This window comes from Anomaloglossus baeobatrachus, chromosome 6 (assembly GCF_048569485.1).
Source record: "Anomaloglossus baeobatrachus isolate aAnoBae1 chromosome 6, aAnoBae1.hap1, whole genome shotgun sequence".
Classification (NCBI taxonomy): domain Eukaryota; kingdom Metazoa; phylum Chordata; class Amphibia; order Anura; family Aromobatidae; genus Anomaloglossus; species Anomaloglossus baeobatrachus.
In genome coordinates this window covers 307321757-307341208 of record NC_134358.1, presented here as the reverse complement: position 1 = coordinate 307341208, position 19452 = coordinate 307321757, and the positions used below count along the sequence as shown (strand labels likewise).

The following is a 19452-nucleotide window of genomic DNA, read 5'->3' as shown; positions in this document are numbered from 1 at the left end:
AATAGGAGCTAGAGGAAAAGGAATTTACGGTAAGTAAACAAAATTCCCTTCTTTTATGACATATACAGTATATTTGCTTATGAAAGTCTGAACAAAATGTGTGCACTGTAATTTTTATTCTGTGCTGTTTCTTAGTAAAGAACTTTGGCCGATATTGGATAAATGGGTGAAACGGAAGAAGGGAAACTTGACTATTCAATGTGTCCCAGACGTTATTATTGCTACTGTGCTTCGTCTCGTTGGTAAGTATTTAGGTATAGTAATTTAAAAAAAACTTTTCTGCCGTGCCCTAGGGAAAATGTATTGTTTGCACTTGCCCACCAAGTGAATGCAATTGTCTTAACATTCTTTTCTCTATCGTTTCATTGGGGGACACAGGACCATGGGTTATGCTGCTGTCACTAGGAGGCTGACACTAAGTAAACATAAAAAGTTAGCTCCTCCCTAGCAGTATACACCCCGAGCCGGAGGCGGGCTCAGATCAGTTTTTTTGCTTAGTGTCGTAGGAGGCTGATGTGGGCCGTCTCGGCCCCGCTCAGCCATTTGTTTTTTTGCGCTTTTTTCCTTATTTTCGGCGCCGCTCATCGCTCTCATACCTGTCTTCTTTTTCTCTGCAGGTATTCTCTTCACTCATCCTCCGCAGCCCTGTGGGTACCACTCCCCAGGGTCGCAGGGGCTTGAGATTTCGGGCCCTCTCCCCCGTCCATCCCTGTGGTACCACTCCCGGGGTTGCGCGTGTGGGCAGGTTGTCGTGGGCACCCCTGATTCGCCCTGCGGTATCACCCCAAAGGGCGTACAGGGGCATACAGCAGGGATGGAACCTCCGCAGCGTCTGTAATCCGATGGGGCCCTGTCACGCTGCCTTCTCCTGCAGGGGGACTCCTTCCCCAATCATGATGTCCACTTCCCTGCCTCAGCACGCTCTCCCCCGGAGTCCTCAGTCTTCCTGGACGAGGGCACTGTGCACAGGCAGGGGCAGGGCGCCCTGCCTGCACCGCATCCGTCGCTGGGCCGGCGCCGCCGAGAACAGGTAGGACCGACCTCTCCTACACTTTCCCCCGGCCCTCTCCAAAATTTAGGCCCCGGTCTCGGCCTAGTCGCTCTGCGTCCTAGCCACGCCCCCGCTGCAGCGCTATTGGCCGCCGGTCGTCTGGCCCAGTCTCCTCCCACCGCTCTGCCTCCTGGCTTGTGGTGGGGGCTGTGGATCCTCCGGTTTTCGCGCCTGAACGCTGCTCCTCCCCCAGCCTCCTCCAGCGTCCCCTCGCCATTTTAGCCTGTTCCTGGTCCCCTGAGGCTGCAGCGTGCCGGCGTTCTCCCTCTCTCTGGCCAGCTCACTCCTGTCTCCTTCCTAGCAGCCACCAGGGAGAGTACTTGTTTCACCATGCCTAATGCTAAGTCCACCCGACCCAAGCAGGCCCCCTTTGCCTTATTTTTTGCATGCTCCTCCTGCAAGACCAAATTTACCCAGGGCCAGGACGCCCCACTATGCTCCGTCTGTTCTACAGACTTGCAGCCTCCGCAGGACTCCGCGGCCGACGCTTCTGATACCGCAGACGCCACAGCGCCAGATGCTACAGGGCCCTGCGTCCCGCCCCCCCCCGACTGGCTAGCGTCCCTGTCCCAGTCCGTAGATTCCCTCTCTGAGGCTTCTCAGACTATCGCGCAAGCACTGCGCCTGCTGCCGTCGCGCGCCCACACTCCCGCAGACCCGACGCAATCTCCTCCGGAGCAGGTGAGCCCCGTCGCAGGGACCTCCTCGGCTGCTCAGAAGCGGACCCGCCAGGTCTAGTCTTCAGCCTCTTCCCAGGTTTCACCTTCATCCCCAGGTCCACACCATCATTCCTCCAGGGAGTCTTCTGACCGCTCCGATGATGATTCCGATGCAGCACCCCTGCTGGACTCAGAGCAGGCGGCTGATATTCGGCGCATGGTGAATAGCCTGATAGAAGCAGTAAACCAGACCCTAAAGGTACAGGTGGACCCCGTCTCCTCCCAGAGCACCCAGGTCTCGTTTAAGCGGATGAAGCGGGCCCAAAGCGCATTCAGCGGAAATCCAGAATTCGCTGAGTTACTGCGCAGCCACAGGCAACATCCGGACAAGGTATTTACCAGCGGTAAGTCCATTGATTTGCATTATCCCTTTCCTGAGGGTCTTCGAAAGGATTGGGCGGGCACCCCTGTGGTCGACCCCCCAATCTCCCGCCTGTCTTCTCACACAGTCCTTCCACTAACGGTACGTCTCTCAAGGACCCCACGGACCGTACTATTGACAGCTTGGCCCGTTCCGCCTTCGAGGCAGCGGGCACATCCCTCTCACCGGCCTTTGCCTCGGTTTGGGTTGCGAAGGCTCTGATGTCCTGGGCGGACACGCTACGCTGCGGACTCCGCGCCATTCCTGCCAATCCGGACCTGGTCCTCATCGCCTCGCAGATTTCCCTCGCGGGTGAGTACCTTCTCAATGCAGCCCTGGCATCTGCCAATTGCGCGGCTCAGGCCGCCAGCAACAATGTGGCCATCCGTCGAGCCCTCTGGCTCCGGTCCTGGAACACGGAAGCGGCCTCTAAGAAGTCACTGACTTCCCTGCCCTTCCTAGGGGAACGTCTTTTCGGAGATAAGCTGGACCAGTTGATCTCCGATGCAATGGGAGGAAAGAGTACATCTCTCCCCCAATTGCGCCCCAAGCGCTTCCAGAATCGGCGCCCCACCGCTCGTTTCCGGCCCTTTCGCAGCTTCAACTCCACTCCCCAGCCGCGAAAAAGCCGCTCTCCTCCGAGAGACAGGAGGACCCCGTCATTCAAGACCAATCCCGCCTGGTGTTCACGTCCCCGCCAGTCCACGAAATCCTCTTCCGGTTACCGCCGACGTTCCTCCAAGTGACTTGCGGTCGGCGCGCAACAGCGCCAGACTCGTGGGAGGGCGTCTGTCTTGTTTCCAGCATGTGTGGATCCCCCTGACCGCCGATGCCTGGGTCAGAGAGATCATCACATCAGGCTACAAAATAGAATTCGAGTCAAAGCCACCGAGACGTTTTTTCCTATCTCGCCCTCCCGAGTCTCCCGCGCGGGCTCGCGCGTTCTTTCACTCCATAGACTCCCTCCTCCAAGCCGGAGTCGTGGTACCAGTCCCTCCCGCAGAACGTTTCAAGGGGTTCTATTCCAACCTTTTCGTGGTCCCCAAGAAGGACGGCTCTGTCCGCCCCGTCTTCGTCCTAAAGCTTCTAAACAGGTCGGTGAGGCCTCGGCCGTTTCGAATGGAGTCACTCCTGCCGTGATCGCGTCCATGGAGGTCGGCGAATTCCTGGCATCGCTGGATATTCAAGACGCCTATCTTCACGTCCCTATAGCCACTTCTCACCAACAGTTCCTCCGCTTTGCGATAGCGGAAGATCACTTCCAGTTCACGGCTCTTCCTTTCGGCCTCGCATCCGCCCCCAGGGTCTTTACGAAGATCATGGCGGCTGCCATGTCCGTCCTACATTCCAGGGGTGTTATGGGCATCCCGTACTTGGACGATATGTTGATAAAAGGTTCTTCTTTCGAGGACTGTCGTTTTGGGGTTCAGGTCACGATCGACACCCTTTCACGGTTAGGGTGGCTGATCAATCGGAAGAAGTCCTCTCTGACCCCGGCCAGACGGATCACCTTTTTAGGCATGGTATTCGATACCACCCAAGGGCGAGTTTTCCTCACACAGGAGAAGATGGCCTCCGCGCTCTCTGGCGTCAGCGCCAAGTTTCCATCAGGTTCGGCATGTGAGTCCTCGGTCGTATGGTGGCGGCGATGGAAGCGGTACCCTTTGCACAGTTCCACCTCCGGCCCCTCCAGCTGACCTTGCTGAAGAAGTGGGACAGATCTCCCTTTTCTCTGGACCGCAGGTTTCATCTTTCGCTGGAGACCCGCCACTCACTCCGTTGGTGGATCAATCAACGCAACCTCACGTCAGGAAGGTCATTCCTCCCGCTCCACTGGAAGATAGTGACCACCGACGCCAGTCTCCAGGGCTGGGGGGCAGTGTTTCGGCATCACACAGCGCAAGGCCGATGGACACCGCGGGAGAGTTGTCTCCCGATCAACATTCTGGAGATAAGAGCCATCCGGCTAGCCTTGCAGCAGTTTCGGCACCTAGTACAGGGTTGCCCGGTCAGGATCCAGTCGGACAATGCGACGCCGGTGGCGTACATCAACCACCAAGGAGGCACAAAAAGTGTCGGGGCGATGCGAGAAGTCAGGAAGATTTTGCACTGGGCCGAGTATCATCACTCCCTGATCTCAGCAGTTCACATCCCGGGCGTGGACAATTGGGCGGCGGACTTCCTCAGCAGGGAAGGCCTCGCCTCCGGCGAATGGTCCCTCAACCGGGAAGTCTTCAACCAGATCTGCGACAGATGGGGAGTTCCGGATGTGGACCTAATGGCCTCCCGGTTCAACTGTCAGGTTCCGCAATTTGTAGCGCGGTGCCGCGACCGCTTGGCTTTAGGAGTTGACGCCCTCACCCTGTCGTGGAGCCAGTTCAGTCTCCCGTACATCTTTCCTCCGCTCCCTCTGATCCCGAGGGTACTCAAGAAGATCAAGGCAGAAGGAATACCAGTCATCCTGGTGGCTCCGGACTGGCCCAGGCGAGCATGGTTCGCGGAACTCACTCAGCTCCTCGCAGACGCTCCGTGGCGCCTTCCAGACCGTCCAGATCTCCTACAGCAGGGACCTCTTTTCCATCAGAACTCAAAGGTCCTAAATTTGACGGCCTGGCCATTGAATCCTGGGTTCTAGCTCAGGCTGGTTTTTCTTCATCAAGAATATACTACCGCACGTGGAAGGTCTTCTTCAGGTAGTGTGAAGAGCACAGCATTTCTTCTCCTCTCGCCTTCTCCCTTCCTTCCCTGTTGGCATTCTTGCAGTCGGGCCTCGATGCGGGTCTCTCGCTCGCCACACTAAAGGGCCAGGTATCGGCTTTGTCAATCCTGTTTCAGAAGCCACTGGCCTCTCGCCCACAGGTTAAGACCTTCATCCAGGGAGTTGCCCACCTGTCCCCGCCGTATCGTCGGCCTCTAGAACCGTGGGACCTTAATCTAGTCCTAGGGTCACTTCAGGGTCCCCCCTTCGAGCTCTTGCGGGATTCTTCCCTTTCTCACCTGTCTTGGAAGGTGGTGTTCCTCGTTGCCATCACTTCTATTCGAAGGACGTCAGAGCTGGCAGCTCTCTCTTGTCGTGCTCCCTTTTTGATTTTTCACCAGGACAAAGCGGTTCTCCGGCCAGATCCCGCCTTTCTCCCAAAGGTGGTCTCCCCGTTCCATCTTAACGAAGAAATTGTTCTTCCGTCCTTCTGTCCTGGCCCCTCTCACAGCTTGGAGAGGTCCTTGCACACCCTGGACCTGGTGCGCGCCCTTAGAATTTATGTCTCCAGAACCGCGCCGTTCCGTAAGTCGGATGGTCTGTTTGTCTTTCCTTCTGGTCCCAAGAGGGGTGAATCGGCATCCAAAGCCACAATTGCCACATGGATCCGTTCCGCCATATCTGAGGCCTATCGGATTCGGGACAAGTCTCCGCCGCGGGGGGTAAGGGCGCACTCTACCTGAGCAGTGGGAGCCTCTTGGGCGATTAGGCATCAGGCGTCGGCCGACCAGGTCTGCAAGGCCGCCACCTGGTCTAGCCTGCATACCTTTACTAGGTTCTACCATGTTCACACCCAAGCATCGGCTGATGCTAGTTTTGGGAGAAAGGTCTTGCAGGCAGCAGTTGCACACCTGTAATAGGGTGACAGCATTCAATTGTAGTACAAGCCCGCCGAGGGAGGTCGTTGTTTTCTTCCTATCTGCGGGCTTCTGTATTCCCACCCAGGGACTGCTTTTGGACGTCCCATGGTTCTGTGTCCCCCAATGAAACGATAGAGAAAGTAGGATTTTTGTGTACTCACCGTAAAATCTTTCTCTCAGTCTTCATTGGGGGACACAGCACCCACCCTGCTTGGTTTTTTGGTTGTTTAATTGCATTTGCCGGCTATTTTCAGCGGTCTTATGTTTATAGACCTCTTGTTCGCACGGCTGCATTATTTTAGTTATAACTTTGTTTTATGTATGGTGATTCTGGTACTCCTCCTCCTGCTTGTGCACCAAACTGATCTGAGCCCGCCTCCGGCTCGGGGTGTATACTGCTAGGGAGGAGCTAACTTTTTATGTTTACTTAGTGTCAGCCTCCTAGTGACAGCAGCATAACCCATGGTCCTGTGTCCCCCAATGAAGACTCAGAGAAAGAGATTTTACGGTGAGTACACAAAAATCCTACTTTTACACTTTTATTTTTTTTTAATCTTTTTGTGTGAACGCAAACGATATTATTTGACATTGGATCCTCACCCTAATTATATTCAGAGTAGAAGAGGGGGGATATTCCTCTCACTGAGTATCAGGTTCAGTATTCCTCGGTTATCACTAGCTGTAGCATAACTATTTGCACTTAAGGAGATCAGTGTGCGCTGATCAACTGCAGTAGTCGCATGACCTAAGTGTCACATGACCGCTAGGGCACTCAGACCTGCAATTAGAGGAACGCCGCCAATCCAGGAAGCAAGTATACGTTTTTTTTACTTTTGTGATCAATTTATGAGTTAAGAATAGTGATGGGCGATCCCCCCGATGATTGGGAGACTCGCCCAAACGTTTTGTAAAGATCGAGATAACGCGAACTTGTGTCCGAACACCAAACTCTGGCTTTACAGTTATTGGTCTGTAAAATAAAGAATATAGTTAATAATAAACATTGTCCTTATACTTCCAGGTCCCGCAACGCATCCTGCAGACTCTGTCTCCCGGCCGTTTCTGCTTCCGAATCCGATCATTGCTGTGCCCCCGGGTTACAGGACCTTCTGTGACGTCATAGCCATGTGACCAGTCTGGTTTGAATGTCGTACAGACATTGTCTTACAGAATGGTCACATGCCTGAGATGTCATCGAAGGTCCTGTTAACTGAACTTTGACTGTCACTGTGCAAGTGTCGCATCACATCATCCAGCACGGCGCACATTCTCCTGATAGGAGCGGGTCGACTGCATGCATTTCCATGCAGCTGAGGCGCTCCTGTCCGGAGAGCGTCAGGCCGTACCGGCTGATACCGATGCGAGATGCAAGTGGAATCATCCCCTCACTGTCAGCCTGCTTCTCGCTCTGTACAGAGCACTGAAGCAGAGCTGACATGGCTCTTCCTGCTTCTCTCTCTGTAGAGACGTCTGTCTGTACAGAGTGATGAAGCAGAGCTGACACCTGTGGACTACGTCGGACTAAGGATTTTTTTATAATAAAGATGGAGTCTCTAAATGTTTTTTTTGTTTTATTTCTAATAAAAAAAAAAGTTGTTTTTTTTTTTGGTTTTTTTTTTACTGTATTAGAATTCATGGTGGCCATGTCTAATTTGGCGTGACACCATGAATTTCTGGCTTTGTACCATCTGAGAATACAAAGCTGGTATTAACCCCTTTATTACCCAGCGTGCCACCGCCATCAGGGCCGCTGGATGAGCCGGGAAAAGTGTCTGGAAATTTTGCTAAGAAACAATGCGCCATTTCCAGGGGCAGCTGCGGGCTGCAAAGAATCCCAGCCCCAGTTGCCTGGTTTTACCTGACTGGCGATCAAAATACGGCGAGAGCCCATGCATAAATAATAAAGGTGTTAATACCAGCTTTTTATTCTCAGCTGGTACTAAGCCCGAAATTCATGGTGTCATACCAAATTAGACATAGCCACCATGAATTTCTAGTAAGCAGTAAAAAAACAAAACAAAACAAAACAATTTTTTTTTATTACAAATGAAACAAATAAAACATTTAGAGGCTCCATCTTTATTATAAAAAAAAAAAAATCCTTAGTCTGACAGTCCACAGGTTTGAATGTCAGCTCTGCTTCATCACTCTGTACACACGGCGTCTATACGGAGTGAGAAGCAGGCTGACACTGAGGGCGGAGTTCCACTTGGGTATGACTCGTGCAGTCTTGCATTGGTATCACCCTGCACGGATTTACACTATCCGGACACGAGCGCCTCAGCTGCATGGAAATACATACAGCCAACCGCTCCTGTCAGGAGATTGTGCGGCCGTTCCGGGTGATGCCGATGCGACACTCACACAGTAACAGTCAGAGTTCAGTTAACAGATCCTTCAATGACGTCATAGCCATGTGACCAGTCTGTAAGCCAATGTCTGTACAACATTCACACCAGACTGGTCACATGGCTATGATGTCATGGAAGGTCCTTTAGTCAGTGGTGTTTACCGGGGGCAAAGCAATGATTGGATGCGGAAGCAGAAGCGGCTGGGAAACAGAGTCTGCAGGACGCGTCGCTGGACCTGTAAGTATGATCGTAATGTTTCTTAATAATGTGTTGGTTTTTTTTTGGTTTTTTTATTATAACAGCCCGTGGACCCGAATTGTTACATGAGCTTCCCAGGAAAGCTTGTGTTTGCGATCGTGTGCACGATCACTTGTGTTCGGTACGAGCCCTGAACTTTACAGTTCGGGATCGCCCATCACTAGTCAAGAAGGGACATTCACACTGACAAGCATAGGAGACTGATTTTTCTTAAAGCTCAGTTTCAATTTTTTTATCTTCCCAAAGATTCCTACAAAATCATTTGTAGGAACATAACACAAGTTTTTAGTAGAACAATATTTTGGAGAATCTGTTTTTGTTTTTTTTTGTAGGAACAGTAGAAAATAAATAGAACTTCCCACATATTGCAGTGCAGCATTATTTACTGCACCTGTTGCATTGCTATATTTGCACCAGTAGTTTAATTGTTTTTTTTTCTATTTCAGGACGTCTGTGTCAGATGGGTTTAAAAGAGGGATTTCTAACTGCTGTTAAGAGCATCACGTCTGTTATTATTACATTCATCCAGCATGCAAATGAAGAAGGTAAGCTTGTAGACGTGTCTGAAGGCGCTCATTCACTGATGCTCTTTATAACCGGCTGTCTGTTAGTGCTAGCTCTACAGTGTAATTACAGCTGCCTCTCACTATGTAGTCAGCAGTGACTGAAGCCTCGCCGGCTGCACCTCTATCACTGTATGCTGTGGGCGACACGCAGGAATAATAGTTAATTTCTCCCTGTAGCTGAGCATTCAGTGCATCGGCGGGGCAGCTTTCGAACGCTATTAACCTACAGGTTAACCCCGTATCTGCAAATTAATAGCGTTTTGTTTTGGGTTTTTTTTTTTTTCCCACATGACAGGTTCCCTTTAACCCCTTCACAATTTTCCGTTTTGGTTTTTTTTTTTGCTCTTCTTTTTCTTTTTTTTTTTTTCTTTTTTTTGCTCCCCTTCTTCCACGAGCCAGAACTTTATTTTTCGGTCAATCTTGCCATGTGAGGGCTTGTTTTTTGCGGAACCAGTAGTACTTTTAAATAAAACCATGAATTTTGCCATATAGTGTACTGGAAAATGGAAAAAAAATTCCAAGTGCAGAAAAATTGCAAACAAAAAGTGCAATTACACAATTGTTTTTTAGATATTTTATTCACTGTATGGTAAAACTGATGTTTCAGTGTGATGCCTCAGGTCAGTGCGAATTCATAGACATCAAATATGTATAGGTTTACTTTTATATAAGGGGTTTAAAAAAAATCAGAAGTTTGTCCAAAAAAGTGGCATACATTTTCCACCACCCGTAGAGTTCTCATTTTGCAGGATCATAAAAACATTTTATTACTTTCATATGTCCTGTGTGAATGCTCATCGCCCCATGGGCACCGTATCGCATTTGCCAATACAGAAACTAAAACTCTCATTTTTTCATATAGCAGTAATGCAGTACCAGAGTTCCCTTATACATTGTTGGCTTTTTAGTGTGCAGTCTACAGCCTCTGTCACACGTTCGCGCCTCCGGTATGTGTTTGACAGTTTTCTCACATACCGGAGACACGTAGACACACGTGGACCTATGTTTTCCTAATGGTTTGGAGACACGTAAGTATTTTGGAACGGAACGTGTGTCCGTTCCGTATTTACGTGTGTCCGTGTGCTCCACACGCCGACATTTCCATTTTTCTCCGGCATCACTGGTGTCATACGTAACGCAAACGTGTTACACGTTAACACACACAGACCACATGGATGTGTTGACACGCGCCAGAGAAAAGACAAGTGTCTGAGAGAAAAAAAAAAAAAACATTACTCACCTTCTCTTGCCCTGCAGTCTCTGCCGCTGCTGTCACTTGCTGCTGACCGCCGCTCATTATGCTCATTGCATATTCACTTCACTGCGGCCGGAAGCAGCAACAGCGGGGAGTCTGCAGGGCTGGAGACCGAAGTTCAGCATTACGGACAGCGACGCCAGGGACAGGTGAGTAGAAAGTTCCCGTTCTCCGTGTGTTATCACGGATAACACACGGAGAACACACGTAGGCCACAGCACACCAAGGACATAGCACACCAAGGGCAATCCGCACCTCTGACACGTCCGTGAAAAAGTGCGTGTTTTTCAGGGATGTGTGACAGAGGCCGTAGACAAACTCTTACTGACCTGAGGCATCACATCGACATATCAGTTTTACCATATAGTGAACACAGTGAATAAAATATCCCAAAAACAATCATGCAATCACATTTTTTTTTTTTTTTTCCCCTCATTTGGAATTTTTTTGCCGTTTTCCAGTATACTACATGGTAAAACTTTTAGTTTCATTTAAAAGTACAACTCGTCCCGCAAAAACAAGCCCTCGAATGTCAAGATTGACGGAAAAATAAAAGTTACGGCTCTCAGAAGTAGGGGAGCAAATATAAAATAAAAGGAAAATCGACCGGGGTGAAGAGGTTAAAAGAACATAGCTCATGAATAAACTTTCTTAAATTGCTGTATGCCCATAAATACCACTAGTTAGCTAACTACATATGGTTTCCTAAGCTTTCCCTACTTGTGTCTGCATGCAGCCTTTGGTATTTAACCCTGATTATACTAAGGATTTAAAGCGTAGTAATGTGTCCATATTGTCCCCTGCGGTAATGTGTCCATATTGTCCCCTGCGGTAATGTGGCCTTACATGTGCTCTGTAGTATGTGCCCCATCCTTGTGCCTCATCCTGTAGTAACATCCTCATTCTGGTCCCCTTCTTGTTCCCTATTATGCCGTTGTTCACACACAGACAAAAAAAAAAAAATATTCTCACCTGTCCTCCGTTCCTGCAGTGCCCTCTCACCTGCTTCTTGCGGACCGCTGGCACACAGAACCCTCGATCGCGACCGCTGCACTGCACTGTTGTAGGAGGTTTACTACAGTTGAATGCTTTGCAGCGGCGTGGTAGTAAAGCGATGATGGCAGAGGCTGTCCCGTGCAGTGTGTACCGGCCGCGATCAGCGAGGGGTATGTGTGCTTACTGTCCGCAGATAAGAGACCACCGGAGGAACAGAGGACAGGTGAGAATATTTTTTTTTTTTTTTTTATGGGAACCTCACTCAAGTATAAGCAGAGGGGGCGTTTTCAGCATTAAAAATATATGGTAGATATATTTGATTTGCCCATTATGGACTGGCATCGGTCTCTGCTCCTCGCACCACTGACAATTTGATACAAGGACCTGGATCAGAGAGGTCCAATTTCGGCAGCCTAATAATTCACACCAGATCTGCCGTTTAAGTACACTTTTAAGTTCTCAAGAACAAAAAACAATTTTTCTTTGTCTTTTCCAAAGTGTCTAGTTGAAAATAAAAATGAACGCATTATTACAAAAAATTGAAAAAAGTCATAACGTTTTACTGCTAAGTAGAGCAACTTAGCGTCAAAATTTCAAATAGTAATGGACTCCTGCGCCGTCATAAGAAGATGGTCCGCAGTAATGGTTAAACGTGATTTTATTAGGCGTTTCAGAGATCACATCTCCTTCCTCAGATAATCATACATTAAACACGTAATAAAATCACATTTAACCATTACTGCTTACCATCTTCTTACGACAGCGCGGGAGTCCACTTCTATTTGAATTTTGACACTAACTCCTCGTGGTGCCTGCTGTAACCATAACCTACACGCTTTCAATAGCAGTTGTGACTGTTGCTGCCGGGATGGGGGAGGGGGCGGGAAGGGGAGTTAAAGGGGTAATAGATGTGATAATCTTAATTTGGATGCCGATTTGTTATTCTGTTGTATGTACTCTGTTTTAATAAAAAAAGTATCTGATTTAAAAAAAAAAAATAGCAGTTGTGACTATTTTCACATCTGTATCAGGTGAGCACATCTGATATTTATTCTATAAACGTTTGTAATGTTAGTACCCTATTAGCGCCTTTTGTCTTTTCAGTCTCCTTCACATTGATTTAAGCAGAACAGCTTTGCGTTGTTTCCATTCTTTGTTGGTGATTGAAGATCTGCTGTTGTATGTAGGCCTAATATTTACCAGAACCTCGCATCATACTTCATTACAGGTGTACCGTGGGGTGTCCAGTTGGCGTCGGTCTACATGCTGTGTGACACTGCTCCATGTGACCCTTCTCTCATCCTTCAGACGCTCCAAGCATGGAAAGAAGCTACAAAGAACGTCATACCGCCAGCTGTAACAAACTGTATGCAGGAGATTGCATCATTGTGTGTCCAGGATAAATGAGTCTTCTTAATGTCACCGTGGTGTTGAGGGATCTATTCCTAAGAATCCTGAGCACTGGAGGCGCCAAGTGCCTTTTTCTGATTCTTTTATTAGTTTGCACTTTGATATTTAAGGATATAAAGCCATTTTTTGTTTGTAAAGTTCTCTTCTTAGAAGCACAGAGTTCAGTGTGATTTTGTAAATGTGTAAATTATATTTGGTTTGTAAAGGTTTGTACAATAAATGTAGCTAAAATTTTATATATGGCTGTTAAGAAGAACAGTGTCCAACATAAGTGACCAACCATGGTATGTGTTCCTAAATGTAGCCAAATTTTATTTTGGTTTTAACAACTCTAATATTTTATAATATTTCTTTCTTCTAATGTTCGTGTGAGTTATACGTTGCTTAAGAAAACTGCTCATTTGTAACCAAGAATTTGAAATTGTAACTATTAAATAATGGCGATAGAAAACGACCTACCTGCTGATGCCTTTGCTGCTTTTTTTTTCTGTGAGGTGGGTGATTTTAGCTACTCTATGCACTATCTGAGCATAAATGTGCTGGTTGCACTGCACCTGTCAGTTTATACAGGGGGTATCTGTGGCGCTGCAGTTTATGCTGTTTAACATCTGTCTTTCATCTGAGATTGCATTAACCATTCCTGCTTTCCTTTGTGGTTTCATATAGTGTATTGTGCTCAATGATGGACAGGTAGTAAATTGTGCTTGCTTTCTAGTAGTGGACGGCAGACTGTAGTGTAGTATCCTACATCATGCTTTAATTTAAAGCAAGTTATATGCTTGGATAACTCTAGGACGAGGTTCTACATTATGTCCGGATTAAGCTCCGACATCTATATCTTGTCATAAGATTTTTGTTCATAGATCAAGCAGTTCTATACACTGCACCTTTGTTATAAAACAGTGTACACTGCAGCCATTAGGAGTCCTTGTTTTGTTTCCCCCTTACAGAAAATGTAACCTTAAACACCAATTGATTGTGCTGCCACACTTATAGTGGTATTCCCGTCTTCAAGATCTTATCCCAATATGTAGTTAGTGTAATAATAATAATAATGGCAAATACCGCCAATTAGAAATGTAGAATAGATCTCCTGATATAGCCATGTGTCTTACCTTAAGTGCATGGCATTTCCGCTTGCTTTAGGTACCTGTGGTTACGACCACGCATACAGCCACAGTTAGTTGCTAGTGGTGATAACCATGGATACGTAAGGTCCTGCAATGCCCTGAACATGAGGTAAGAGACATGTCTAATTGGAGGTATATGCTAATATTATAATAATACCTACTACATAGTGGGATAGGATCTTGGAGATGGAAATACCCGTAACCTCTGAAAATCCTTTATTATGAGGGTTACCATTTAAGCTACCTGTTGCTCACTCTCGACATGTGCACTCTAATTGAGTTGGATTTGTGAACAAATCCTCACCTTGAGTACTATCATTTTTTCAGATTTTCCTTTGTGTGTGGCCTGAATGCAGATAAAATTTAGAAGCATTCTGGAATTTATTGTACTTGATAGTAGTAGAGTTCCAGAAAATTCACCTTTTCACATCCTAGCATCCGACAAAGGTTGGGATGACCTGCACCTGTACGCAGTCTGTTTTACTGATCTGCTCCTGCTGCTTTGTCTGGACATTAACTTCAATAATAATATACACTTTTGCATTTGAACATTTTTGCTTCTTTGTTGACTCTAGTTGGGCAGGAGGCAGCACATGTATCTAAAGTCGTCTTTTGGCTTTTTTTCTGTTTCACTATACTTATATTGGAAGGAAATAATACTAAAATCTGAATCTTAATAATGCCAGTTATGTTTTTTTGTTTTTTTTTCTTTTTGTTAGACTTTATTAACAAAGCCAGATACATGCTAGATATCTTTTCTTCTGGCACCAGTTATTTTTTATTTTTATACACATCAATATTATTTTTCTATTGATGGGGAATGTTAGATGAGCTCTAAAAGAAGCCTGAATAACCATGATAATAGTTCCTGCTCAATACGTATAAAACTGACAACACTTGACCATGCAGAGCACATATTAATTCCTATACAAGTTACACTTGTGATAGGTAATTCATTTGTTTGATGTAATAACTTTACACAGGGATCGCAGCAAATTACATTGTTGAATGCAATTGTATCTGCTCCAGTACGAAGTTTAGCATCTACACTTCCATTCTTTGCTCTGGTTTCCCGTGTTGAGCCATGGAAAGGCCAATTGATCACTACTTTCAGTAGCTGAGGTATTGGAATAGCCTGTAAGCCATCCCCCTTTGCAGACAACATTGGGCTCCTGCGGACTCCAGAAACTCTCCTGTCTCTTTAGGAAGAGAAGGGGATACTCTGGCATAATTAGGTTACAGTAGAAAGATGTATAACTTTATATAATGTTTTATTTTGTCTTCATTTGTGGGGGGTGGGGAGGGGGGGGGTTGGCTTGATAGACCCATTAAACTTGACAAGTTTATTAAAGCCATATTTAGTTTTGTTAACAATTTTTTATTCGGTGTTATCAAAAATGTATATCTCCATGCCAATCTGTAGTCTGATGCTTTGTGCTATCATCTATTCTATCTGACTCCTCTCTTATATGTAATCAAGAAAAAGGGTAAGCAAAATACGTCAAAAGAAGTCTGTAATTCTGGAGACTCAATTTTGATTATCTTTTTTTAATTAAATGAACAAAGTTTGGTGTTTATTTTCGGTGCATTGGATCAAAATAACGGTTGCAAAGTGTGCACACATTTCACCATTTTTCTGAGTTGTTAAATGGGTACAAATTCGCAGTAACCAAATCAAACCATTGCCTGTCAGAATTTCTTTTAGTGCTAGTGATGATTCTAGCAGGAGGATGATGGTGGTATTTTTAATGTATTTTGCACATTTGGATTATTGCCTGCAAAGACTGGGCATCTAAGATAATGTCTTTGTTTTCAACTAAATTTTAAAATAGTTGTTAATGATAGAGAGATGAAACTGGCAAAATAATGTCTTAAAGGCAATCTGTCATCAAGTTTTTGCTACCTCATCTGCGAGCAGCATGTTGTAGGCAAATAGATCCTGAATCCAATGATGTATCACTTAGATTACTGGGTGCAGCCGTTCTGAATGTGTAGATTTAGCCACGTAGCAGACATGAGAGTTTTCCCATTCACACCAGGCTCTCAATAGAGCTTGTACATTGATAGTCAGGTGCCAATTGGAGGAAGACTGCCATTCGATTGACGTAGTCTGAGCGATAAGTCGTTCTTCTTAAACAAAAATGGCAAATAACAGACTGGAGATTGACAAGACCGGCATCCCTGAATTCCATGTATTAACCCTAGCAGCATGCTGTCTCCAGCTTACACAGCAAAAACCTGCTGACAGATTCCCTTTAAGTACTTCTCTCTGCACATTACTCCATTTTCAGAAAACGGCTGTCCCCAAGTGCAATTTGTTTTTAAAAATAAAAAACAACTCTGCTTCTGGATTTAGTGTCCAGTCTCCGGGGCTACTTCCAGTGTCTGTGACTGCAGCATTGACATCACACTGACAACACTGCAGTCAATCAGTGAGTTCAGTAACTATGAGCAGCTTATGCCACCTGCCCAGGCAAGGCCACTAAGCTTATTAATTAGCTGCAGCATTGCAGATAATAACAAACAAACAGAAGAAGCAGCAGCAGAGACTTAGCAATTTACTCGGGGAAGGGCAATAGTGTTTTTGTTTTGTTTTTTTTAAGAAATTGCTTAAAAGTTTTGTCCACAGATGCATTTTGTTTTAAATAAAAACTGCTTTACTGACCCTCCCTGGCTTTGCCATTGCTTCCTGTGTCTATTGTTGTCTGCAGCACATCGACAACGCTGCAGCTAATCACTGAGCTAGGTGACTCTGTCTGAGTAAACAGCAGGATCAGCTAAGCTTACTGATCAGCTGCAGCACAGTTACTGTTAGGTCAGCATCGCACTAGCGTATGGCATCCTATGCGATATGCTAATGACCCTCGGCTCAGGCAATCTTCCGATTGTTTCACAGATGTGGAGAAGAACGAGAGATTAATCTCTCAATCTCCTCCATTGTCAGCCTATGCATATATCGCACTTCGCTTGGATGATCTCATACTGCAGTGTGATGTTTCACATGCACCCATAGACTTGTATGGGTGTGAGTGAGCCACGAAATGCAGACAATTGCAGCATGCTGCAATTTTTTTATTTTCCTTATTCCAATTAGGGCTGAGAAAAAAAAAACTCAGACCTGAGCTAACTGATTGAGTAACATTAAGCCAAGTGCAATGCGAGATTTTTTCACATTCCACTCCTGCAAGTCCTATGCCAGTGTGACGCTGGCTTTACACTTGCACTACAAGCACCAGAAGTGGCCCGGAGACTTGGGCTGCTCTCACAACAGCGTTCTTTTGCCAGAAAGCCGGATACAAATGCAGTACTGTTCAATGAAATCGCGGCAAGATAAGGTCACATGCGGCCACATGTGAACTTATCTTGCCGGGATTCCATTGAACTGTACCGCATTCGTGCCGGATCCGGCTTTCTGGCAAAATAATGCTGATGTGAAGCCGGCCTTAGCTGAACCCAAGGGGCGTAAGTAAAGCAGTTTATTTGAAAAAAGGAAGAAAAAAAACCTCCGTCTAGGAACAACATTTTTGGAAAGGAAAAACCACTTTAAAGTAATATACCTTTCTATTTCACATATTTACACTTAGAATTATAAACTATTGATGTACAACTAAGATATTCTTTGGCTTGCATTCGTTTGTGTTACCATTCTGGTACTATGTGTTACTGTTGTACAGTTTTAAAGGGATTGTCCAGTCTAGAATGAAAAGTCTGCAATCACCATGTGACATGACTTACGAATTTTCCCACTGTCCGCACTGTGTGCCTCAAGATGTCTGTGCTGAGAACAGCAATTATGTATGTGATATGCATACTTCCAACCAGAACCCAACTAGTGGGTGCAACCTGGCTCAATACAAGTGAAGGACACTGATGAATCCTCCCAGCTCAGTGTGTGCACTGGTATTCACAAGTCTGCAGACTCAGCCTGACTGGAGACCTCTCATTCTAGACCAGGCAACCCCCTTAAGTAACGTTCACTGAGATAACTTTTGGACACTCTGCGACTGACTGTTTATAGTGTAGGTTTGTAATGTAATTCACATTTGTTGTTTTTCCTCTTAAGGAACTGTAATTCCTGTATATAAACTGTATTATAAAAAAGTTTACACTTTTTTTGGTTTTTAATAAGTATGCATCTGAGATGCTTTGTAATAAAATTGTAATTAAAATAAAGCAATGTGTGTGAAAGTTATTAGCATAATATACCTTTTTAAGTTACAAAAATAAAAGATGAAAAATATCAACTTACCAATATAGGTCTCGCCAATATGCAGTCCATGTAGTGATGCCAGTGTCCCCGGCAATGAAATAAAAAAAAAAAAAAATACCAGCACCAGAAGAAATAAAAATGCAAATAACATTTATTTAAATACCATAAAGAACACACAAATGCAATAAAGATAAAAGGACCAAAAAAAAGGGGTTTCAAATAACCTTTCGCATTTCGGACATCCATGCCCTTATTCATAGGTATATAGTGAAGGCCCCCCACATACTTAAACATATATTAGGTTGCATACCTATCAATCACAAAAGGGAGTATTTGCGGGGGCAATTACCACTTTGCTCTGATTGGATAGGTATGCAACCTAATATGTGTAAATATGCGAGGAGCCTTCACTATATACCTAAGAAAAAGGGCACGGATGTCCAAAACACAAGGTTATTTGAGATCACTCCCCCCCCTTTTTTTTTTAAGTTAATTACACTTTATTTTTTTCTGATGCTGGGATTTTTTGCATTACAGAGAGAAATATTTTGTTCTCATCATAATAATGTTGTCCAAAAAAGTCCCACAGCCGTATCATAACTAATAGTTACAAACAAATCCAGTGCTCAAGTACTTTAAACTCTATTGATATAGCTTGTGCTCTAACCCTTCAATGACAAGGGAATTTTCATTTTCTGTGGGGGTTTTTTCTCCTCACCTTGTTCCAAAAGCCATAATTTATTTTCCCCATCAACATAGTTTTATCAGGTCTTGAGTTTTGAATGAAACCATCCCTGTTGCCATACAATGTACTAAAAAAACAGTAAATAAAAGTTACAAGTGTGGTGCAATTGACATTTTTTCTTAAAATAAAAAATAAGCACTTCCATTATTGTTTTTAAGGTGGTATATTACAGTGTACATTGCGTGGCAATATGTACCTGGCAACATGATTCTCCAGGTCATTATAATTACAGTGATTACAAACTTCTCCAGTTTTTTAATTTTTGATTAAAGACATTTCAGGAATTAAAAAAAATAGTCACCATTTTCTGAGACCCATAACTATATAACTGTCAATGGAACTTAGTTTGTGCTTTTTTTTTTTTTTTCTTCTTCTTCTGCACTCTGAGCTTTCTATACATGCTATAGGGCATTGTCCTGCATAAAAATCATGGTGTTCCGCAGGCTTTTCCCTCTACCATTGCTTGAAGAAAGTGTCTTCTTAAAACTGGCAGTAGGCTTGATAGTTGATTTTGAGTTTCAACCCCAAAAGTTCCAACTAGCTCATCTTTAATAACACCAGCCCATAGCAGTACCCCACCTCCACTTTATTGGTATCTAAGTAAAACTGTAGGTGTGTGCCCATTACTGATTCAGCTAGTGGCCCATACATCTGGTCTGTCAAGTGTCGCTCTCATTTCAGCAATAAATACAAATCTTTGAAAAATCTGTTTTCAGATATTTCTTAGCCCAGTCTTGATGTTTCCGCTTTTGTGTCTTGCTCAGTGGTAGTTGGGTTGCAGC

At 45.3% G+C, this 19452-nt stretch overlaps 1 protein-coding gene across 1 annotated transcript in view; it reads left to right on the top strand.

Moving 5' to 3' along the window:
* ICE1 (interactor of little elongation complex ELL subunit 1) overlaps window positions 1–17674 on the top strand; it is a 131656-nt gene extending 113982 nt beyond the window's left edge. Inside the window, exons 19-21 of the mRNA XM_075314920.1 lie at window positions 136–242; window positions 8805–8903; window positions 12404–17674. Of these exons, the coding sequence (XP_075171035.1) occupies window positions 136–242; window positions 8805–8903; window positions 12404–12582 (385 nt within the window). The 3' untranslated portion in view covers window positions 12583–17674. The remainder of the gene's footprint in view (window positions 1–135; window positions 243–8804; window positions 8904–12403) is intronic.
* Window positions 17675–19452: the final 1778 nt, after the last annotated feature.